We start from the raw sequence: 25946 nt of genomic DNA on the forward strand, positions 1-25946 counted from the left end.
ATATACTGAGAGGCATAAATAACGCAGTAGGAATTTACTTAATATTTTCTGTAAAAGAGGATTGTATTCAAATCGGAGGAGGGAGTAATTGGAATAAAATACGATTGAAACAAAAAACACAATTTTGTGTTTATGTGAAAATCAGGTACATTGTTTTGTTGTTGGTTAGTATGTTGTTGAGTTGGTTTTGTTTGTTTGGGTGTGGCGGGGGGGGGGGGGGGTTCCGTTTTTTTCAATATGCCACGATAACTAATACTTTTTTCCTTTTTTATTGCAAAACAAAACAAACAAGTTGTGTCTTTTGTTTAGTCATAGTCATAAGGATTAACGTGTACATTCAGAGCAAGCTGTTGTAGCGCACGCCTGTTATGGGAACGGGTGCCGGCCGTAGCCGGCTACTTTGTCCAGGACAGGATTTGGTTTTTTGTTTCAAATGCAATTTATTCCTTTTTTCCGATTTGAACAATATCTTCTTGCAGTTAAATTTGTCCCCAATATGTCATTTGTCCGAATGCATAATATATATATATATATATATATATATATATATATATATATATATATATATATATATAATATGACATTTCTATACGAAACTATCAGTGAAATACCCATTGCGTTATTAACCGAAATAAAATATTGTTTAGATCATCAGGTTGAATGAATTTAATGGAATTTGTTACATATGGACATTAGTATAATATTTCATTATTTTATACTTTGCCATATTTTTAAAAATGTTACTGGTCCTATGGTCTGATACTTTTTATGTACATGGGCCTCTTAAGCAGCCAGTGATCCGGGTCACTTTGACTTGAGACCATTTGCATAATATATTATAACAATTCCTGTGACTCTCTGCCCATGTGAATTCTTCTTTAATACCCCTAAAATATGTAGTTTTTTCTACATTAAAGTTAATTTTAAATACAGTATGGTGTATATACTTTATTGGATTAGTGGCACCACAACTAGTAACAAATTGTTGGATCCAATCAAATAATTCCTTACAATGAACAATAATACAGAATTGTCAAATAATCCTTAACAGTCACGATCGCAAGCATCATGAATATCAATAAAATGCTTTAGTTCCGATAACAGTACTCGTTTACTTACGTTTCTTTTCGTCACTATTTACAGTAATTGATTATTTTAGTTTCATTCTGTATGCGAAAATTTCGATAATGGTTTGTAAGATTTTAAAAAAGCGATTGTTTACGAACGTGATTTTTTGTGGTCTATGGAGACTATGATGTATCATTTTAGCAAGAAACGGTATCGTAGACGCCTATGAGTGCCCTATGACTACAGCTTTTCGTTTAGATTTCGACCTAGACATTATCAGAATTACTTTAAAATTAATTTGGTTCGATTTATGTTATGTTACGCTGTATATTTATATTGTAGTGTCTAAGTTCAAGGTGTGACAGTTTCCTAAACGATCTAATAAGTTCACTTCAGATTTCGGTGTTAATAGACCGAAGTCACAGAGGAAGGAATTGCAAGTATTTTTGGAAGTCCTAAAGATAGTGGAAGTATTGCCAATTAAATTCTGACTGGATCCAACCATTTGATAACCGTCCTCCACCACCACCATCAACACCCCAGGCACGTTGTTTTTACGCGGTGATCCAGTCGTAGTATTCGCTGACTCTCGCGTAAACGCTCGGGTAGGAGACCATGCAGTTTCCGCCTGACGACACAACCCAGGACGCTATCCCGGAAACCTTGTTGTTGCATCTGGCTGGACCACCAGAGTCGCCCTAGAAACAACAACAAAAATAATAACACAAAAAACAACACGTTAATTTTTGTTCTCGACTGGGAGGAGGGTCCCACATCACCCATTCCCCAATTCCTAAAGACCTGTTAAACCTAATAATGTCGGTTTTCCGTTTGCACAGAACTAACTTATTGTCTCTAAAATGAAAGTTAGTTTGTTTTGTGTAACGACACCACTAGAGCACTTCGATTTATTCATTATCGGCTATTGGATGTCACCTATTTGATAGTCTTAGACAGGAAACCCGCTACATTTTTCCATTAGTAGCAAGAGATCTTTTATATGCATCATCTCACAGACAGGATAGCACATACAACAGCCTATGATATACCAGTCATGGTGTACTGGCTGGAAGGAGAAATAGCCCAATGGGCCGACCGACGGGATCGATCTCACGCCGACCGCGCATCAGGCGAGCACTGTGTGTGTGTGTGTGTGTGTGTGTGTGTGTGTGTGTGTGTGTGTGTGTATATATATATATATATATATATATATATATATATATACAGTATATAATGATGGGGAGTGATCGTCACATAACATGGAAACTGACAAATACACAATTACAAATATGCAATCTAAAACTAGATCAAATTAATTTGTATTTATTTGCATAATTACTTATTATAAACACTGTGTATGTTGTTCTTTAGCTAATGTACCGCTCATTACCACAAACCAGTTTGTAAAGAGTGTGGAAGAGGTGATTAGTTTTTGTCTTCTCATTTACAGCTACGTAGCCGTAATTCAGTTGTATAACAAAATATCTATAGCAAGTGGAAAATTACGGATACGTAACTGAATGAATGAAGGAAGGAAGAAAATGCTGTATTTAACGACGCGCTCAACACATTTTATTTACCACACAGATATTGAGAGGAAACCCGCTGTCGCCACTTCATGGGCTACTCTTTTTGAATAGCAGCAAGGGATCTTTTATATGCACCATCCCACAGACAGGATAGCACATACAACAGCCTATGATATACCAGTCATGGTGTACTGGCTGGAAGGAGAAATAGCCCAATGGGCCGACCGACGGGATCGATCTCACGCCGACCGCGCATCAGGCGAGCACTGTGTGTGTGTGTGTGTGTGTGTGTGTGTGTGTGTGTGTATATATATATATATATATATATATATATATATATATATACAGTATATAATGATGGGGAGTGATCGTCACATAACATGGAAACTGACAAATACACAATTACAAATATGCAATCTAAAACTAGATCAAATTAATTTGTATTTATTTGCATAATTACTTATTATAAACACTGTGTATGTTGTTCTTTAGCTAATGTACCGCTCATTACCACAAACCAGTTTGTAAAGAGTGTGGAAGAGGTGATTAGTTTTTGTCTTCTCATTTACAGCTACGTAGCCGTAATTCAGTTGTATAACAAAATATCTATAGCAAGTGGAAAATTACGGATACGTAACTGAATGAATGAAGGAAGGAAGAAAATGCTGTATTTAACGACGCGCTCAACACATTTTATTTACCACACAGATATTGAAAGGAAACCCGCTGTCGCCACTTCATGGGCTACTCTTTTTGAATAGCAGCAAGGGATCTTTTATATGCACCATCCCACAGACAGGATAGTAAATACCACGGCCTTTGTTACACCAGTTGTGGAGCACTGGCTGGAACGAGAAATAGCCCAATGGGCACCCCGACGTAACTGTATGAATAAAGTACTTCTCCAGACAAATTAAATGTATGTATTTTTAGCCAGTATTCTCTCAGATCAATCTAAGGTCAGTTTCCGAATGACCCTGCCGTTAAACTTTGTTTTGATTTGTTTAGCAACACCACTAGAGCACATTGATTAATGAATCATCGGCTATTTAATTTAAAACATTTCGCAATGAAACGATATAAATTCGCTTCCAACACACATGCTACTCATTCAACTAGCTTTATTATGTGCGCATAAGTGGCACAATTATCAATCTGATTAAAATTAGCTCTACTGGTCTACCAGTAGATCTAACAGCATTGCGTGGACTCCCATGTCCAGGTGACATTTCATCTATAAATAACAATTTAAATATAGACCAATTGCACTTCGCCTTTTATTCGGGAGCATACAAATTCTAAAAATATCGGGCGAGACTATTTATGCAATAGGCGAACTTATTATTTATTTCAACATTAAAGTAAGGTTTGATTGCTCAAATGAAAGGTCAGCTGAACATGAGCTCCAACGGGGTGTTGTTAGATCCACAGGTAATAGTAATTAACAAGCGGAGTTAATTTTAATTAGATTGCACAAGTATGACCATCTTCGCAAGCCAAGGTACCATTCCATAAACAGTATGCTATATGGAATGGTACGTTGGCTTGCGAAGATGAAGTATGATCGAACACACATATGATACCTGTATGAGGAGAGTGATTAATTTCTCCCCTAACGGTTTCTATGTGTACTAAACGGTATATGTGGCATGACGTATCCCAGTGATAAAGTACTCGTCTGCTGCGCGGTCGACCCCCGTCGGTGGGCTCATTAGGCGATTTCTCATTCCAGCCAGTGCTCTACAGTGGTATGTACTACCCTGTCTGTTTGAGGTTGCACATAAAAGATCCCTTGCTGCTAATCGAAAAACAAATAGCCCATTGCGTGGCCGCAGAAGGTTTCTCTATCATTATATGTGTGGTCCTTAATAATTGTGTTGTGTGCGTCATTAAATAAAACATTTTCTTACATAACCGTTGGTGAAAACACCATGTGTTATTTTTGATAACACATACATGTAGTTGTTTACACACGTATGTGTGTTAACAATTTCAAGACATACGACTGACTGCTCCTAGGTGATGACCAGGTCACCAATGTCATACGTCCAATGAAAACACAGCACGGTGGAAATCGATTACACTGTGACGTATAGTTAATCTGGCAGTCATGTGTTTGTGATGCCTAAGGCAGCTACAAGTGCAAAGGGTTGTAAATATCTTATAGTCGGTAAAGATATTAAAATTTCCTGGGGGTTTTTTTTGAGGATATATAAGAAATAGAATAATACATTCGTGTCCGTTGGATACCATTTATTTCACAACTCGTTGTGAGATAAATGGTATCTAACGGCCACTCATGTATTATTCTCTATTTATTCTATCGTTTTCTGTTTTGGGTGAATAGCGAAGACAGATTTCTAAAAAAAATTAAAGTTTCTTGAGGATTGTCCTGCGTTTGTTGCCATTGTAAAATGTGTCTGAATAACAGAGTTTGTTAAACAACTAAAATTACACGTTAAATTTATTTCTTCCTTCCTTCCTTCCAAAGGTATACTTACATTGCATGCACCAGTGTCGGAACTACTGAAGCAAATGTGACCTGGGCCGATCTTTCCACCAATAGCATTCATAGAATTCTCGCAGGAACTGCTTACTAAAGCGGGCATCTGCGTCTGTTGTAATGTCTCCGGTAGAGTGTTCGAACCTGTTAACAAAAAGTAAACACGTTAGATAGCCGAACTATGGCACAGAACAGAACAGAACAGAACTTTATTACACTCAGGCCGTTCCACAGCGGCGTTAGAGGAACATACATAATAAATAGTATAAACGTGACAAGATGGTTTACAGGAGGATGAAATAATAACATATGATAATACATAATACATGCATTTACTTGTATATGATATTAATTGATAATAACTGTAACAGTAGTAGTATTAGTATTAGTAGTATTAGTAGTAGTAGTAGTAGTAGTAGTAGTAATAATAATGGTGGTAGCAGTAATGGTAGTCGTAGTAGTATAATAATAGTAGCAGTAGTAGTAATAGTAATGGTAGTACATGGTACAGTAATAATAATAATAATAATAATAATAATAATAATAATTGTAATATAGCTAGGAAACAGTTTTGATTGTGACATGAGTTATTCAGTTACAAGGACGTTTAAAAACCTGGCAAATTACATTTATAAATTTCGCCAACTTCTTTAATACACTTATTTTCTTACTGCTCATTAGTTCTTTGAATTTGTAGGTGCTTGGTCTAGTATAATAATAGAGATGTAAAAATCTTACTCGTGAATTATGAAAAAATATACATACAAATAAATAATGGAATTCATCACCAATGTCACTTTCATCACAAAAAGTACACAATCTGTCTCCACAACCTATGGGAATGATAATTTTTCAAAAATGAGTTTCTTCTTTAATGAACGGTCCCCTTTGATATGCTTTATTCCATATTGGGATAATTGTACCTTTAAGCCATTCGTCTGGGAAAACAGAATGAACATCTAGTATTGTATTAAACAATTTAACATAGACTGGAATGAATAAGTCAGGAGTAGATTTAATATATTCATTAATTACTTGGTCGGTGCCGGACCGCTTTGTTATTTTTCAGTTGATTTATGGCCCTTTTAATTTCGTCTTCGCTAAATTTTCCGTTTATGGTTTCATTGTTATTTACTTCGTCAATTACTTCGTTTATATTAAAATCTGGTACAGTATCATTTACAGCACATATATACAATGGAACTGGGGAGACTGCCCAGGTGGAGCACACGAAATGTCATTCTTTAATTAAGCTACTCAAAAATATTAAACAAAAACAAACAAATTTTTATATCTTAATTATTGATTACAGATAGAGTGGGATGGTGAAGTGGGCCATTTTTTGCATTTATTTACTAAATATGTTTTTGTATTGTGCGCGTTATTGAACCTTAATACACGTAATCACATGTACGTATGTGCCCAAAGGCCATTCGGACTAATGAACGAACCTACAATGGATGCTAGCGTTATTCAAATGGTTCCTTGATGGCATTAGCTCTAACACACACCCCAACTTTCGTCCCATTCTTTCCCTTCCCTTCCCTTCCCTTCCCTTCTCGTCCTCTCTCTCTCTCTCTCTCTCTCTCTCTCTCTCTCTCTCTCTCTCTCTCTCTCTCTCTCTCTCTCTCTCTCTCTCTCTCCACAACATTCGCCTCAATTTTCTATGAATTAGAAACGATCTACGAAATTGCAACATGGTATAGTTCTATGGCAAAATGAATGTCTGCAGAAATACATTCAAACTCGCAAGCACACATTATTAAATTCCCTAGGAGCGACAGAAAACACCCTGCATATATTGATATCTGGAAGAGCCCTTACTGCTAGTTCTTCCCCACCCTGTTAGGGTACATTCAACTCCTGCGAAGTCCCCATCTGCGGGCTTTGCGAGGTCTGCCACCTGAATGTTTGGGTTATTCAGATCCACAGACGCTGACAACGTGGCTGTGGCTACGTCGTTGTAGAATGTGTAATCGCCGTTGTTGTAGTTTGGATGCTGTAATGCAAAAATATTGTAGTATAATACATTCAGAACATTTGTTCGAATTCGAGTAATGAATATCAATCTGTCTGTCTCAGCTGTCTCTGTCTTTGTCTGTCTGTCTGTCTGTCTCCTTCCCTCTCTATTTCCCACTCTATCTATGTTTCATCTTTCTCTCTCCATCTCTCTCCATTTTTCTCTCTCTTTCTTTTGTATCTCTCTCTTTCTTTATCTCTCTCTCTCTCTCTCTCTCTCTCTCTCTCTCTCTCTCTCTTTATTTTTTCCTTTTCTATCCCTACCCCCCACCCCTCTCTCTCTCTCTCTCTCTCGCTCTCTCGCTCTGTCTCTCTCTCTCTCTCTCTCTCTCTCTCTCTCTCTCTCGTCTCTCTCTCTCTCTCCTCTCTCTCTTTCTCTATCTCTCTCTTTCTTTATCTCTCTCTTTCTTTTTTTATCTCTCTCTTTCTTTATCTCTCTCTTTCTTTTTTCCTTTTCTATCCCTCCCCTCCCCCCTCTCTCTCTCTCTCTCTCTCTCTCTCTCTCTCTCTCTCTCTCTCTCTCTCTCTCTCTCTCTCTCTCTCTCTCTCTGTCTTTACATTTGTAATTCATAGAAAATGGAAGTGAATGTGGTTGAGAGAGAGAGAGAGGAGAGAGAGAGAGAGAGAGAGAGAGAGAGAGAGAGGAGAGAGAGAGAGGAGAGAAAGAGAGAGAGAGGGGGGAGGGAGGGAGGGAGAGAGAGGGAGGTGGAGGGAGAGAGGGGGAGGGAGAGAGAGAAGGGATGGGACGAAAGGTGAGGTGTCTGTTACAGCTAATGCCATCAATGAACCATTTGAATAACGCTAACATCCATTGTAGGTTCGTGCATTAGTCCGAATGGCCTTTAAGCACATATGTACATGTGATTATGTGTATTAAGGTTCAATGTATGTATGTATAATATTCTCTTCAAAAAAATAACAACTTGACATTGGTAAAAATAATGCAATCGGATTATTTTTACAGAAGCAAAGACATCGTAAAGACAATCAAGTAAGTGAGCGAATGGTGATGCAAAAACATTATAAAACACGTTCGATTCGCATAAACATAGCCATAGTCAACGTTTGTACTGATACGCAAAAGCGCAATCTTCAGAGAAGCACGTGCATCATGAAGTTCTGTAACTTTGCATGCCGAACCCTCCGTTGGTGGGGCATAAACGGCCACCTCAGCAGAGATTGAAACAGACCGCATAACGACCCTGTAGGTAACGCAATAATGCCAAGATAGACGTCAGCTCAACGCAATAATGCCATTAGGAGATTGCAAGTAGGGTCAACTCAAAAAGCTGTGGCGTGACGTCTCCAAACAAATCATCTCTGGTTTATAGGCACCGTACAACACCACTCAAAGTGTTAATGGCAGGTCAAGGTCAGGTCGTCCTAGAGTAATCATCTCCGCTCAAGATCGATACATCCTGGTGTGTTATCTTCGAAATCGAACCACAACAGCAACAACCACAGCAACACAAATCCCTGGACTACGCAGAATTTCTGACCAGACAGTTCGTAATTGGCAGAGGGAAGCAGGAATTTTCCCTAGAAGACCAGTGCAACGTAACGTTTTGACCCCACGTCACTTAGCGGAACATCTGCAGTGGTGCCAGCAGAGAGGGTGAGATGAACACGTGCCAGGTGGAGGACTGTTTTGTTCAGATGAGTCTCGTTTTCTCCAGTCATGTGCTGATGGACGCACATGTGTCTATAGACGTCGAGGGGAACGTTATGCTTCAAACTGCGTGCAATAAGTGGAGCGTTTTGATGATGGCAGTGTCATGGTGTGGGCAAGAATCCATCATGGTGGTAGGACGCCTCTAGTGCATGTGGCAGGTGCACTGGCGGGCATCAGATATCGAGACGAGATCCTGTAGCATCTCGTCATTTCGCACATGAACATCAACGGTGAAATGTTTCAGCATGACAATGCCAGACCACATGTTGCACGTGTTAGTCAGGAGTTTCTGCAGCGCGACAACGTCCAGACACTACCTTGGCCTGCCCGTTCGCCGGATTTATACCCAATAGAACATCTATGGGTTGCACTGGATCAGCGTGTGCGCCGGAGGAATCTACCACCCCAGACACTTCCGCAACTTCTTACGGCACTGCAGCATGAGTGTTAGAACATTCCACAACGTGTTGTGCAACGTTTGATAACTTTCATGCATCGCTGTTGTCGAGCTGTCATCAGGGCTCATGGTGGTCATAACCGATACTGACATTATGTCCACCTCTATGTCACACACATGCATGTGTACATGTTTCAGGTGGATTCCCAGAGATAATGTTTCGGACATGTACAGAGTACTACCCTTCACACGGCGTCTTGATCTTTGGATAATTGTATCATGTGTACCAGTCTTTTGTTTTTAATTAAACTTTGAAAATCAATGTCAAGTTTCTCTCTCTCTCTCTCTCTCTCTCTCTCTCTCTCTCTCTCTCTCTCTCTCTCTCTCTCTCTCTCAAGATTATTGTTAATTATTGTGTGTGTGGCTGTGTGTGTGTGTGTGTGTGTGCGTGTGTGTGTGTGTGTGTGATGTAACATATTACTCACCATAACAGCACTTGTAATCGGTATTTGTTGCCCCACTGTACGATCCGTTTGTCCAACTATTACAGAAAAACTCGAAATACTGCAATTGAACAAAATTGTAGTAAGCAGTATTTCGTATGTTTTTTAATTTTAAAAAATATTATTATTATTGTTGTTGTTGTTGTTGTTGTTGTGTGCTGTTACTGATGATGGTGCTGATTATGATGTTTTCGTTGATGATGTTCATCAACATCATGATCCTGATTATGTCGATTATAATGCTGTTATTGGGGCTGCAGTCTCGTAGGAATGATATCAGAAGTGTGTGTGTGGGGGGGTGGAGGGGGGGAGGGGGGTTACAACCTTTATTAACCAGCTAAATTTTTACCTGAAGAACGTATTCATTGAGTCGGCCCCTGCGTGTGCTGTAACCTCACCGTGGTGCAGGGGTGTAACATTCTCTTTGAGAATGGCCAATACAGCACAAAATTGAAGTTTTTAGTAAAATTCAGTATCCGTAAAATCTGTGATATATGTGTTTTTGCTCAGTTCTTTACACTGTTTTTGTTTAGGTCTTGAATTTTTATATTGATGTTGATCATCACTTTATTTGTTTGCATTACCATGGTTTGACGCCCAATGGCCGATGTATTTTTCGTGCTGGGGTGTCGTTAAACATTCATTCATTCATTGAGTCGGGTTTAGATTAATTTGGACAGATGTATAGATGGAAGTGTGTACTCCTGGATAGTAGTAATGATTGGTGTGGATATATAATATAGCATACTGATGCCATCCTTTATAATGATATGTTTGCCATAACTCGAGATGACTGGTTTCATTTTTTTATATAAAACATTGCTGTTTTGTTGTTGTTGTTTTTTGTTGTTGTTGTTTTTTGGGGTGGGTTGGGGGAGGGTTTTTTGTTTTGGGGTTTTTTATTGTGGGGTGGGGTTTTTTGTGGTTATTTGCGAGGGGGTTGGAGTTGTTTGCTTGTTTTGCTTGTTGTTTTTTGTTTTTCTAATTGTTGTTGTTGTTGTTTGGGGGCTGTTTTTGTTCTTTTAATGTGGGTTATTGTTGTTTGTTTTTGTTTTGTTTTGTTGTTGTTGTTGTTTTTGTTGTTTTTTTTTGTTTGGTTTGTTGGGTGGGGTTTTTTGTGTGGGTTTTTTTTTGGGGGGGGATGGGGAGGGAGGAGGGGTGATTGTTTTTGTACTTGTGGGTTTGGTTACAACAAACAATTACGTTTGACGGATGACCTAAATTGTAGTTTTCTAACTTCAGCAGTATACCGGCCTCGGTGGCGTCGTGGTTAGGCTATCGGTCTACAGGCTGGTAGGTACTGGGTTCGGATCCCAGTCGAGGCATGGGATTTTTAATCCAGATACCGACTCCAAACCCTGAGTGAGTGCTCCCCAAGGCTCAATGTGTAGGTGTAAACCACTTGCACCGACCAGTGATCCATAACTGGTTCAACAAAGGCCATGGTTTGTGCTATCCTGCCTGTGGGAAGCGCAAATAAAAGATCCCTTGCTGCTAATCGGAAAGAGTAGCCCATGTAGTGGCGACAGCGGGTTTCCTCTCAAAATCTGTGTGGTCCTTAACCATATGTCTGACGCCATATAACCGTAAATAAAATGTGTTGAGTGCGTCGTTAAATAAAACATTTCGTTCTTTCTTCCAGCAGTATAGACCCACTGGACAGGAGGAAGGGGGAGATAATTTAACTGTTTTATGTCTTGATATACTCACGTCCGTCCGTCGACGCAGTGGGCTGCGGTGAGGATCTTGCTGGCGGAGAGGATGACACACCCACACGTGTGGGAGCCGGAGTAACGCAGAGAACACTGGTACGGGTAGTCGGCGATGTCAGCATCGGAACCCCCTATGATGTGAGAGTCGGGCGCCGCCAGGATCGATCCTATGCACACCAGGCAAAGAAATATTACACAGTCATAATTAGGTTCAAGTGAAAACATTTTAAAAAGCAGACCTCCTCTCTCTTTCTCTCTCTCTCTCTCTCTCTCTCTCTCTCTCTCTCTCTCTCTCTCTCTCTCTCTCTCTCTCTCTCCAGAATATACATACATGTAGACACACATATACACACACACCCGCACATAGTTATACAAACACACGCATACACATACATACGCATACACGCACGTACATACGCACACACATAAGGATTGCACACTTACACACTAATTAAAAATAATACAATACTACCATAAAAAGTAAATAGTTTACAATTAAACAATCAGAATGTAAAAGAAACAATAAAAGGAGAGGAGATGAAAGGGAAAGGAAATAAATAATAATAATAATAATAATAATAAATATAACTGTAAGTGGTAAATGATGGATTCCCAAGCTATAATAGCTGTACATTACTCAGACATATTTATACATTAAATTACAGCAATAATTGCCACACACACACACACACAACCCACATACACGCACAAACCGTCACCTATTACTCAGACTTACTAGAACTTAATTTACAAACAACAATAATACTCTTTTTTTTTTTTTTTTAAACATACATAAAACCTGATACTCATATTTTATGTTTATTATTCCTTTAAGAACGGGGCTAGCTGTCGATGGCTGACCTCTTACATACAGATCTGACCTATTGCCCAGTGCATCTCGACAAATCGAAAGTACCCACGCGTGCAGGATATATTTTGTTTAGGGTATTTCATTAAACGACTTGCCATATTAACAAATAGCATTGCACTTCTTTCATATTTTACACGTGAATAAAGCAGTAAATGATTGATTATAACATACAAATTTTATTTCTGTCACATTAAAAGATTTAAAGATACAATCTCCTCAAATATGTGCAAGTTTCATTTGTAAAATCTATGTGAAAATTTTCAAAAATTAAAACATTTAAATCGACAGTTTATTACGCACTAAAGAGTAGGCCTAGATTACAACAGTAAAAATAAAACTGGTGTAACTTCAAAACTTCTCGACTTGCACGTACTTTCGTGTTTTAAAAATTAAGAAACTGTTTGAAAAGGGCCGGACCTAACATTAGAAATCCCAATTCCCCCGGAAGTAAACAACGGATTAATTCAATATTGTGAAACCTCTATGTAGATAGGCAGTAGAAATTAAATCTAGTATTTCAAGAGTTTTTATTTGTAAATTTCATAGAAACTGACATACAATACGACATTCGCGATAGAGGACAATACACATAACCAATACACACCATTTGTAATACGATCAATCCCCCCGATGCACTGAACTACCCACCAAATTTCAGGTAAATCGGTCCACAACCTTTTTCAGAAAATGACTAAACAGAAGAGAACATAACTTTATTACGCTCAGGCCGTTACACAACGGCATATGAGGAACATGATATATAAACTGTTGTGACAAGATAGGGTTTACAGGAGACAGTAGAACAATGGTATTAATACAAATGCAACACAATAATAGAGACAGTAGTATAATACAAATACAATAGAATAATAAAGGCAATAATAAAATACAATTAGAATAAAGTAATGTAATGTCACATTATTGTAATTACTACCAAAATGTGCTAATCAGAAGCGCACACATATATATGTATACTTGTATACTTGTTGCCTTTTGAGTTAGCTGTTTTTTGCTTGTATTAAATTTATTTAGTTTAGTAAAAGTAAGACCTAGGTATTTATATTCTTTTACGTTTTCAAGCACATCATTTCCAAGTGTAAAAACCTTATAATCATTACTGGTGCCACTGAAAATTATTATTTTACTTTTACTTGCATTTACTTTGAGTTTCCATTTATTGCAATATTGTGAAAAGACATTTAGAGATGGTTGTAAGTCAGAGGCGTTTGAAGCGAGAAGCGCAGTATCGGCAGCATATAATAAACATAAAAAGTAAAGAGCTGTTTCATAGAACGTTTCATCTGTCGCCAGGGATACCCCAGTACAATTATGGCTTTTTAAGTAATTATTTAGATCATTTAGATAAAGGGAAAATAGGACAGGCGACACATTTTCTCCTTGTCGGACACCGACGTTGCATGGAAATAGGTCTGAAGTTTCGTTTTTTGTACAAATACATGACTTTATTCCTTGATACATTTGATAAATTATTTTAAAGAATTTCCCATTTATAACAGACAGATTAAAAAAACACCAAATAATAGTAATAATAATCCCAGCAAAAACAATAGGTTCCCAGCCTTGGCTTGGGAACCTAATAATAATAATCCCAGCAAAAACAATAGGTTCCCCAGCCTTGGCTTGGGAACCTAATAATAATAATTACAGCAAAAACAATAGGCTCCCCAGCCTTGGCTTGGGAACCTAATAATAATAATAATCCCAGCAAAAACAATAGGCTCCCCAGCCTTGGCTTGGGAACCTAATAATATATTTTTATTTCAGATCAGTGATCCATAGAACATATTTAAAACATCACATACAAACTAATTATATAGTATATAGTAGCTTGTGCCAACGATTTACACATACAGATTTGACGTACACACGTGTACACCGCAGGTGGGAAAGTAGGTCGTTTGAAGTTGTTTCGATACTGCTCTTCGCGAATATGCTGTTGATCGAAGTAAAATGCTAAAGTTTTTTACTCGATGACTGACAAATATCTTGCTGGCACTGTATGATCGTCGTTGTCCAATCACCCATCGGTATGCGTTGTTATAATATATGTTAAGATTCTTCATGGTATCCTGCGTTAATTTCACCCATAATGCACCAGTGTACAAATTACTACAATAACTCACAAATAATTGTGTTTTAACAGATTCTTGACATTTTGTAAATCGCCGCAACAACATGTCTGCACGTACACAAAGGGTTCTATACTGTCGTTTAATATCTTTGTCGTCTTTCATGTTTTTGCAATATAATATGACCTAAATATTTATAGATGTCAACAAATTTCAGTACATCACCACACAAATATATCGAAGGCACATTGATCAACTTCAATTTCTGACTCAATACACATACAAATAGTTTTCATTGTATTATATATAATATCATAATCTTCTGCAAATTTCTCGCAGATCGTTAACATTTTTCTAAATACAGAAATAGATGGGGAAAAAAGTGACATATCATCAGCAAAACAGACGTTATTTAGAAACACCCCACCAACATTAAACCCAACTGCACATTTCGACAACTGTAGGTTACGTCATCAACATATATATTAACTAATAAGGGTGGCATTACCCCCACCTTGTAATTTTTAATTTCATTTTTTATACTTACTTGTTTAGTACTGATATTTAGCGTGGTTCTTCCTTTACACACTAATTACAAGTTAACTGGTTCAAATTATTTAAAGGCGTTAAAAGAAATTGTGTTTCCTGCTTATACAATTTACATTGAAAGAAATCATAATAGCGTTTTTCAAAAAAAAAAGATAACTACAATCCCACGAAAGATGCCTAATAAGGCCACAACGATATGCATCTGCATTTAAAATACTGCAAAATATTTCTTCACAATTTCGATTTTATAAGTATTCCAGAAACCAACCATTGAATGAACAAATTACATTTAGAAAGATTTGTTTTAACAGTGTTATAGATATGTCGTCTTCGTTCCTAAGTATGTAGTGGACAGGCTTAAAGGTGACTAGCCATTGACGTTCATATATGTATTTTTAACTGAGATTAAATTCTTCAAGTTAGAAATGGACCGAGTATTAATATGCATACATATGCTTGAACTAATAGACCATCAGTATGCAATATCGGGGTGCAGCTATAGATGTTCCTACCTTAAGATAATATCGGGGTGCAGCTATAGATGTTCCTACGTTAAGACAATATCGGGGTGCAGCTATAGATGTTCCTACGTTAAGACAATATCGGGGTGCAGCTATAGATGTTCCTACGTTAAGACAATATCGGGGTGCAGCTATAGATGTTCCTACGTTAAGACAATATCGGAGTGCAGCTATAGATGTTCCTACGTTAAGACATTAACGTCACAGACCCTAGTTTCAACCCGTGAATGGATCCACCAAGGTGGTTCGATCCTGCGACGCAAGCATCTCAAGCAAGCACTCAACCGATTGAGCTAAATCCCGCCCCTGATCAGGAACACTAAGTTTGGTTAGTCAACAAACTTGTAATATACATGTATCTGGATAAATTTACAATAGAGTGAAACAAGAGTCTGTCAAGCTAAAACGGGAAAATATCCTTAAACATAGTATTATTAGACTAGAGCTCGTCTCCATAGCGGTTACTTCTCAGAAATACATGCGTTTTTTTAATATGAAAAAAAAAGCATTTCGTGGTATTAGAAAAACCATGATGGCCAAAAAACACTTCGGATGTACGAATATGGATAATCTTAATAATAAAATCTATAAGTAATGTCTGATTTCAATGATCAGAAACGGCCCTAATATTAAAAAGTACGTCTTAGTATTTGAAAACTAGGGTCTGTCACTTTAATATATATATCTCTCGATAATTTCGATCTCTCGATCTGAAGCGACGGTCTCGGCAGAAATGCTATACAAACTAGTAATAACGGCCTTCGAAAACTCAAATATGTGTGTGTGTGTGTGTGTGTGTAAATGCCATCATTTTTCTTTCTTGTTTTTTCTACCAATAAATGCATGTGTGTATATATATATATAGTACAGGGACTGCAGAATGAAGTGGGCTGCCAAAGTTGATAACGAAAGAGAGAAAAGTAAAATATACTTTTGCAATATTTACGTTAGCCAGAAAACGTGACGTAGATAATTTCGAGTAATTTCTATTTTAATAAAACAAAATTGGGGAGGGGATTATTGTTACGACGAAGGTAGCAGATTACGCTATTGATATTATCCAGTTAATTATGTAAGTCAAAAGAAAATATTCTTATATTAATAATTTTTAAATGATGCTTAATTTTCAAATTGGTAACCTAAGATACTTACCGACCAAGGCAATCAAAGAGACCAGTGTGGTAATCATCTTCGCTTTTTCCAAAATGTGTATACTCGCATCTGTAGCCATGTTTTATAGAGAAGAAACCCTTCCACGTGTCACTTTTCAACAATTTTATGATTATAAATTACATGTTTTATGTAAGCGTCATAATTATAAAACGTCGAGTATTTAAATTATATAACCTATCACGTGTCAAATTTCACACGATTCGATTAAATTAAAGTGCAGTGAAAAATGGGTCCGTGGTGTCAATTAACCTCTAATTAAATACGGTTTCAGTTCTAATTATAATAAATTAAAGAAACAAACAAAGAAATGTTTTATCTAACGACGCACTTAACACATTTTATTTAAGGTTATATGGCGTCAGACATATGGTTATGGACCACACAGATAATGAGAGAGGAAACCCGCTGTTGCCACTTCTTGTGCTACTCTTCTCGATTAGCAGCAAGGGATCTTTTATATGCACCATCCCACAGACAGGCTAATATGCCAGTCATGGTGCACTGGCTGGAACGAGAAATAGCTCAATGGGCCCACCGACAGGAATCGATCCCAGACCGACCGCGCATCGAGCGAGCGCTGTACCATTTGGCTACGTCACGCCCCATAATAAATTAATGATATAGTTCGTATTTAATTAATTCTATGTTTTTATTTCTTACCAATTTAAAAGAACACTGAAATGCATGGTAATATTCAATATAAGCTGGTATTATATTTACTTAAAGACGTTTGACTGGCTGTTCCTATCGCTAAGACGTCAAACTAAATGCTGGTCTACTCGCCCCAAAACCAGCTCGCTCCAAACGGTTTAGTCAACTCTCCCCCAGAAAGGTTACCAACTGGCCCCACTGTTTGGTCAACTCGCCCCAGTGTTTGGTCAATTCACCCACAATTCCAACTGTACTGTCTATAAATCATTTTGACGATATCATTAATTTAAATGAATGTCTACAACGCTGGTTTATCATTTTATTTATTATTATGGTGAAACTCCTATATTACGACCACTTATGCTTCTTATTAAAACTGGTCTTATGTTAGAAAGGTCCTAATATCGGATAAACAATAATCTATTATTAATAATGACGATGTACAGTTTGATAGTGTATCGTCTAACAGGGCCGTAGCTGGGATTTTTTTTATTGGGGGGGGGGGGGGGGGGGGTCAACTGAGTAGTTAATAGTCTAAAACTCCTTAAACGGTTAAGAAGAGAATTTTCTTTAAGTTTCTATAAAACATTTCCGGATTGTCCCCGCTAGCTACGGCCCTGTATAATTATTTTTCCGGTATGTCTTGACAACTGTCATTTACAAACTGAAGGTATTTCAATGAATTGTGAAGTCTCCTTTAAAGTTGTCTGTCAGTCTGTGGCCTTAATTGTAGGAATGTGTGACTTCTTGGTCATGCGACTGACTGAAGTAGGACAGTTGTGAACATGTAGTGCTTTTTTCCCTTTTGATGTTCGAACGTTTTGTCACAGGAAAAACACAAATCAGTAAACTAAACATTGCATTTGTCATCCACCAGGGCCGTACCCTCCGGGGGGGGGGGGGGGGTGGGGCAGGAGAAGCAGTTGACCCCCTGAGTATGTCACTTTTTTACTCCAGAAAATAGCATATACATTTCAGGGTTTAATTTGTAGTAGTAGTAGTAGTTTATTTACTTTAAGCCGTGTGGCTCATAAGCATACAAGTATATACAATATTATAAGTCATATATAAATAATCATCAGCATAAACATAAACAAGTGGATGTGTATTTGGAGGATGGACAGTTATACATGTTGCGATCTTAAATGTAATGCATGTTTTAAATATTGTCCAAGGTTACAAAGTTGTTTTCTATTCTGAACAGACAATAATTGTATTAATTTGAAAACAGACGGTCTTAACCAGTAGTATTTTTTTACATACAATACGCGAATATGCAAATACAATGGACATATTAAAATAAAATGAAATTCATCTTCAATGTTATCCAGATTACACATACGACATTTTCTCTGTGATCGTTCAATTCCACAATACTTTCTTTGTTCAGTGAGTAATTGGTGCGATGAAACACGAAATTTTGTGATAAGAGATGAATAACAAATAGGTAATGATATCCTTAGATAATATTGTAAACAAAAAGTATCTGTTAAATACCTTAAAATATTACATTTTGGTGAATTGTTCAACAATATGTCTATTTTTTTAATACAGTGATCTGACAGGCGCATGTTAATTCTTTTTATAAATATTACATGATTATCAACTTGCTGATTAAACCATACATCTCCAAATCCTAAAGAAAATAATAAATGTTTTACATCGTGTAGCCAGTTAAAAGATTCCTGACTTTCTAACATACGATCATATATTGATTTCAAGATACAATTCTTCGTTTCTAAAAGTTTCAACCAATATCTAACAATTCTTACTTTACGTACTACATGTAGAGGCAATCTTCCTAATTCTGTTAACACAGTATTGTCTGCGTACATTAAAATAAACAGTGAAATATGCTGTATATGCATCGGCTCACTAGAACCTTTAATTAACTCGTTCTCAAAATCATTTACACACAATGAAAACAAAAATGGTGACAAAGCTTCGCCTTGTATAAGTCCTGTGTTACTACTGAAAAAACCAGATTGGAATTTTACACACGTCTTTAAGACCTCATACATAGATTTAATAATGGTATGAATTTTCCCTGTGATACCGTTTCGGGCTAATTTAAATAACAGTTTATATCTATTTATGTTGTCAAGGGCGTTCCTGTAATCAACAAAACAACAATACAGCTTCTTCTTACATCCCAACGCTTTTGAAATGAAATAATGAAGAGCAAACATAGCATCAGTTGTACCACAACCAGGTTTAAAACCAAATTGTGTATCTGTCACAGTATTATTTTCAGCTGACCAATTAAACGGTCTATTATTTAAAACTGAGGTGAAGATTTCCTCAAGACAACTGATCAGTGTTATTCCTCTATAACTATTCGGATTATTAGCATCTCCTTTCTTATGCAATGGAATAATTATACCTTCTGACCAGCTATATGGAAAGTTTCCACTTTCAAATATGACATTAAACAAACGACATAAAATAGGAACAAGAATATCTTGAAAAGTTATAAAATATTCATTAAGTAAATTATCTTTTCCAGGAGATTTTTTTACATTTCAAACTCTTTATAACATTCTTAATTTCTTCCTCAGTGAATGGGTTATCTAACTCAGGATAAATACAATCTGAATCATTACAGGTATATATATTAGAAGAGTCATCACTGTAACCACATATATAGTGTATAGTGTTTCATTTGTTTATAATTCAATTTAATATAACTGTCCATTGCTCCTGTTACTACAGTGATATTTATAACTATGAACTCCAAGTGAATGTTTTGGCGTGAAATACGTTACAGTTCCGTCAAATGTAATATATTAAATTAAGTTTACTTTAAACAAAGCCTAATAAAGTGCAATTGGGGCGAGTTGACCAACCACTGGGGCGTGTTGGTAACATTTTTGGGGCCGATTGACTAAACGGTGTGGGGCGAGTTGACCAACCGCTGGGGCGAGTTAGTAGGGGGTGAGTTGGTTTTGGGGCGAGTTGACCTGCTCCCGTCAAAACCACCCGCATTATGAAATTAACACCACCGATGTCGATATCTAATAATGAAAAATATGTAAAATGTGCAAGTGCTATAAAGACGTTTAATATTATTTTAAGCTTTATTTATTTTTCAGGATATGTAAGAAACAGAGTACATTCATGTCCATTTAATTATCTTTGTTTAAAAACAAACTCATCTCGCGTTTGCTGCTTAGCATGTCGCAAAGACATCCTAATAAATAATGATTTTGAAAGAAGTCGACCATCTAATCAGCATTTAGTGACTGAATTTACATACAACTGTTTACTTTTATTAGTCCAAGATGTTCTTTTAACGGTGAAATTCGTTAAATAATATATTAATGTTTTCTATACACTTCACTTGCATCACCCAGCGGTAAAAACCTGTAAAAGGGTACATATAGCAAATTTAACGACCCAAGTGCGTGTGAATATTGTGTACGTGTGTGCGTGCGTGTGTGTACGTATCGGTGTAAATGTATGTTCGCGCGTGCGTGCGTGTGTGTGTGTGTGTCTGAACACTCGAACACAGATGCTATCTCACGGCAAATAAAAACACCACCATCTTAAGAAATCGTGACACTATTAAATTTCTAGTGTGGAAAAGTTGTCACCTGGTTTGACGTGGCATGTCCAAGGTGTTGCTGTAATATGCCAGCGTACGTGTAACTATCGTAAATAAAGACTGGTGATTCTTACCCGTTGTAAGCAGAGAATCTGATAATAATGGCTCGTGCCCATCTACCTCCAATTAGTAAACAATGAGAAAATGTGTTCTTCATCATTCAATTTTTCTTTCTTTCTTTCTTTTTGTGTGTGTGTGTGTGGGGGGGGGGGTGTATTTAAATAGTGCGCTATGTTATGGGATCTAATGTGATAGTGATAGACATCCAGACAGAAAGGCAGGCAGACAGACAGAAAAATATGACAGATGTAGACAGACAGATTTATAGGCAGACAGACAGATTTATAAGGATACAGACAGACGGACAGAGGGGAAACAACGAAAAGGTGGGTAGGGTCGCGGGTTCAAACCTCCCTTGCTCAAAGCGAATTTACTTCTTTTTTCTTTCTTTTTTAAATTCCGGGGAAGCATGACTCAAAACCCCTTAATCTCCGATCGCCAATTTAGACACCCACCCTGCATAATTTCCTGCATACGCGCCTGGGGAGAGAAAAGGAGAGAATATAAAATGGGTGGATAGAGACAAATAGACAGAAACGCTAACTATATTAAAAGCCGTGGTATTTTCTTTCCTGTTTTTTTTTCCTACTTTTTTTGTGTGTGGTAAATCTCTAAATCTCTCAAACATTTAAACTTGCTCTAAATTAAGATGAGCATCTCAGATCGCACTGATAGGAAAGGATTTATACTATTTAAAAAAAAACCTACATTTTTTGCTTTGGGTTTTTTCACCCTGTCTTCTTATCTTAGCGCCAGCCATAGGAAGGCAATCAGAAATCAGCTTGGTACGTCTTTGCGGTTCACGGTACACCAGACTATTTAAATCGCCGCATTAAACAAACAAAAAATCGCGAAAGTTTAAAAAAAAGAAAAATCTATCATCTTTATATACAGGAGATACTGTGAAACAGTAACTTCACCCACTGGTTTAATCTCGATATATCTAATTATTTTACGGAACAGTTCCGTTTTGACTGTTCTGTCCAGGGCCGGATCCAGGCTTTTGTAAAGGGTGTGGGGTGGGGATCATAAAATTCTAAAAAGGGCGATTTGAGTTTGTCGAAGACAAAAAAAACTCAGGTTCCATCGAGTGCGAGATCTGTAGTGCACAGGGTCGGGAAGGCATCTTCACCAAACAAAATATTGAAATAAAGTCTGTTTTTATTTAACGACACCACTAGAACACACTGATTTATAAACTATCGGCTATTGGATGTCAAACATTTGGTAATTTTGATATGTAGTCTTAGAGAGAAAACCCGCTACATGTTTACATTAATAGCAAGGGATCGTTTATATACACCACACATACACACACACACACAGAGAGAGAGAGAGAGAGAGAGAGAGAGAGAGAGAGAGAGAGAGAGAGAGAGAGAGAGAGAGAGAGAGAGAGAGAGCACTAACTTCGACCTGTGATATGATAGTCGTGGTGAACTGGCTGGAACGAGAAATAGCCCAATCGACAGGGATCAATCCTAGACCAGCCGCGCATCAAGCGAGCGCTTTACCACTGGGCTACGTCCCGCCCCCTTGAAATGAAGATGCTGTAAAACGCGTGTTCAGGGCAATTTAGTGCTGCATACTGTGGATGATGAATTTAAAACGAAACAAACAAAAACGTCATTTAAAAAAAAGACACTTCAAACAAGCGGGAAGGGGTCCCGGGACCCCTGTGACCCCTGTGACCCCTGTGACCCCCCTAGCCTCTGGATCCGCCAGTGCCGTTCTTCCAACTCTCCTTTCTGTTTATCCCAGCCGTTCGGTGGAATAGCGAATTCTGATAGCTGCACACACGGTACACTAGCTACCGACTGGATTGGCCTGTACCAAACAGCAGGCGCAATATGTAGGGGGAAGTGAACTTGGGGAATAGTTGTATGACTGTGAGAAGTCTTCAATCCTTTGATTTCTAACTGGAAGTGCACACCATGTGAACATACGGGTAGCATGATTTAGATCGGGCTGAATTTATTTACAGCTTTAAAAGGAAAGGTACAACAATACCATAATAACTGGTTGTAGATCTGCATTATCTACAGGAGACAGTTTTACAAAGTGCTCGCTTTTTTTCTACCTGGAGATGGACAAAATGAAATTGCAGGTAAAAAAAAACGTAGACTGGACAGAAACATATAGCTTCGTAGTGGAAAATGGACTGTTTTCTTACTTGATGTTGTTTATGAATTTACAAATAAAATGTTTAGATGGGTTAAAAGAAAATCCTTAAAACCATAACTGGAAGTTGTTTTCTTACTGGAACAGAACAAAATGAAAGTACAGGTAAAATGAACAAACTTATGAAACAACAGCTATTAAAAAACATTTTTAATAATAATAATAAAATTCTAGTGCAATAGATGCAAAAGTTATTTCTATATTTTTAACGGAGTGTGATAACATTGAAAATACAAATAACATTAATATATCGGGCTGAATGAAAAACAAAATTCACAAAGATTATTTCGTTTAAAATCATTATAGCCTTCAGAAGATTGTAGGCTACAAATCTCTCTCGCATAAAGTAGATGCAATGAAAATGCAGGTTACGTCTTTAAATTACGGCTGAAAGAAAACAGATGTCTACAAAATACATAGCGGTTTGTGATTGTTATTGATGGTTTTGTTCTTATGCATATACTGATTACAGAATGGCGCTGCTTCGTAATTGTGGATTACACAGGTGTCCTCTTTATGTGGTAGCGTGGATTGTACTTGCGGTTTACCTTTGCGGTTTACATCGTGTGAGTGGTCAGCCGACGGTGCAGCAATTTTTCTGGGAGGAAACGTGTGACAGCAACAAGGACGACGAAATAAGGAAGGCTTTGGACTTCATTCTTCTCGAGGTGCAGAGACAGAAACACGAAAATCACCAGTTGAGATCGGAATTGCAGGAACTGCGACAGAAATCCACCGAGCACAGGCTAATTCTTCTGCAACTATCCGACAACGTCTCGTTGCTCGTGCACAAGTTGTTGAACAGCAGCAACTACTGCAACTGCCGCGGCGGCGATGGCGGCGGAGGTGATGGCGTCGGCAGCAGTAGCGTGCGTCCGCACAACAATGCAGAGCTTCCACAGGCAGATTCCGAAACCCGCATCATCATTAACAAAAATAAACAGAAGAATCTAAAGAAGGCTACAACAATACAAACAGCGTCAGATACGACGTTATCTGTAACGCCAACGTTCACAACGCCGTCGACGACGACGACGACGACACCGGGGGTTGACCCATTACTACAAATATATAATGGATTTGTGCCTCGAGGTAAGGTCCTTCTTCTTTCGTTCTTTTTTTCATCTTTTTTCTTTTACTTTTTGTATTATTGTTTTTAATTATTACACTACTGAATATTCCTATCCAGGTTATAGTTGCACATCATTGTTAATCATTGGCTATTTGATATTAAACATTGGGTAATTCTGACGCTGCATTTTTATGTTAGTAGCAAGGGATCTTTTATATCATATTTGTATCATCCCACAGAAAGGAGAGCACACACCTCACATTGGCGAATCCAGGGGGGGGGGGGGGTCACAGGGGTCCCGTGACCCACCCTCGTCATTTAATGTGCCCTTTTTAAATGGATATTTTCTTTAATTCATCACCTACTAAACAAATATTGGCGGGTCGCCCACCACGTCCTTTGATGCTCCCTTTTTAAAAAAAAGCTTTTTAAAAATTACTATTCATAATCCACTAAACAAAGTAAAGGGTCATTTTTTTTATATCGGAACACTTCGCTGTGTCGCCTGGAAAAAAAATTGCGTACAACTATGACGGAGGATCGATTATATGGACTTGCACTCATGCATATTGACAAAGACGTCGCTATCAACTCGGTGATTGACATTTTTGCAATGAAATTTCCAACACGCATGCAACTTGTCCACATTGTTCACCCCTCCGTACACAGACTGACAACATTACACATGTTGTTTCTTGGCTGATGCTTGCTTTCAGCTTCCCATTAAACCATATTATATATAAAATTCACACATTTTCCAAACAGAACAACTAGCAAACCAGTAAATTGCCTCGACAACTTACCTCTGAGCATCTATATTTAAAAACAGCATGCACCCAGACCCCCCCCCCCCCACCCCCCACCCCCCCACCCCCTACAAGATGTCGCTCCCTTCGGGAGCACGGGTCGTTTATCTTAGGCAAACTTAATGGTGCCCTTTTTATAATTTTGGGACCATCTCCTTACGAAATCCTGGATCCGCACCTGTCTCAGTTTGTTGAGGAGCACTGGCTGGAACGAGAAATAGCATAATGAAGGTTCCCACATAATTTCATTTCCAAGAACATAATGTTTACAGGATATTCAAAATCTGTAGTACGGTAACAGTTTTACGCGTATAGATCTAGATATTTGGCACACACACATTCAATTAAATGTCTGCCTATAATTCCTTGTGGTCAGTTGAAAGAAGAAATGAAACCTAGATAAGTTCTCTGTGTATTTTCACAAATAAATGCCCAAAACCAAAATCCACAACAAAAACAAAAAATAAAAAATCCCAGCGAAATCTGGCACATATAGCTGCAATAATGGACCTTTAGTAATGGTGGTAATAATTAATAATCATGTTTTGTGTTGTTGTTTCTACTTGTGTTTGGGAGGGAATACTAACATTTTATTTTCAAACTCCCAAGGGCGATTTACCAAATCGAGGATGACATTTGATTTTAGCCTATTGCATCTCTCTCTCTCTCTCTCTCCTCTCTCTCTCTCTCTCTCTCTCTCTCTCTCTCTCTCTCTCTCTCTCTTTGAAAATGGTACCTTAAAGTGTCACATAGGCACGAGAACAACGTTGGAAATTGTGCGGTTCAGGTTGACATAAAATAAACATTCGTAGGTAATTAAAACCATTTTCCCATTAGTAGCAAAGGATCATTTATAGGGATCCCACAGACAGGGTAACACATACCACGGCCTTTGATATACAAGTCGTGGTGCACGGGCTGGAACAAGATCTGGTTCCGTACGTAACTTGCAGTGGATACCACTGGAT

General features: G+C 37.8%; 1 protein-coding gene across 1 annotated transcript; it reads right to left on the bottom strand.

Moving 5' to 3' along the window:
* Positions 1-935: 935 nt before the first annotated feature.
* On the bottom strand, positions 936-11628 carry LOC121381570 (fibrinolytic enzyme, isozyme C-like). The gene is made up of 5 exons (XM_041510901.1): positions 11402-11628; positions 9674-9752; positions 6925-7099; positions 5099-5244; positions 936-1766 (listed from the first exon to the last, which is right to left on the bottom strand). The coding sequence occupies exons 1-5, from the start codon at positions 11626-11628 to the stop codon at positions 1623-1625; spliced, it is 771 nt and encodes a 256-aa protein (XP_041366835.1). The 3' UTR covers positions 936-1622.
* Between the last annotated feature and the right edge of the window lie 14318 nt (positions 11629-25946).

This window comes from Gigantopelta aegis, chromosome 9, assembly GCF_016097555.1.
Source record: "Gigantopelta aegis isolate Gae_Host chromosome 9, Gae_host_genome, whole genome shotgun sequence".
Lineage (NCBI taxonomy): Eukaryota > Metazoa > Mollusca > Gastropoda > Neomphalida > Peltospiridae > Gigantopelta > Gigantopelta aegis.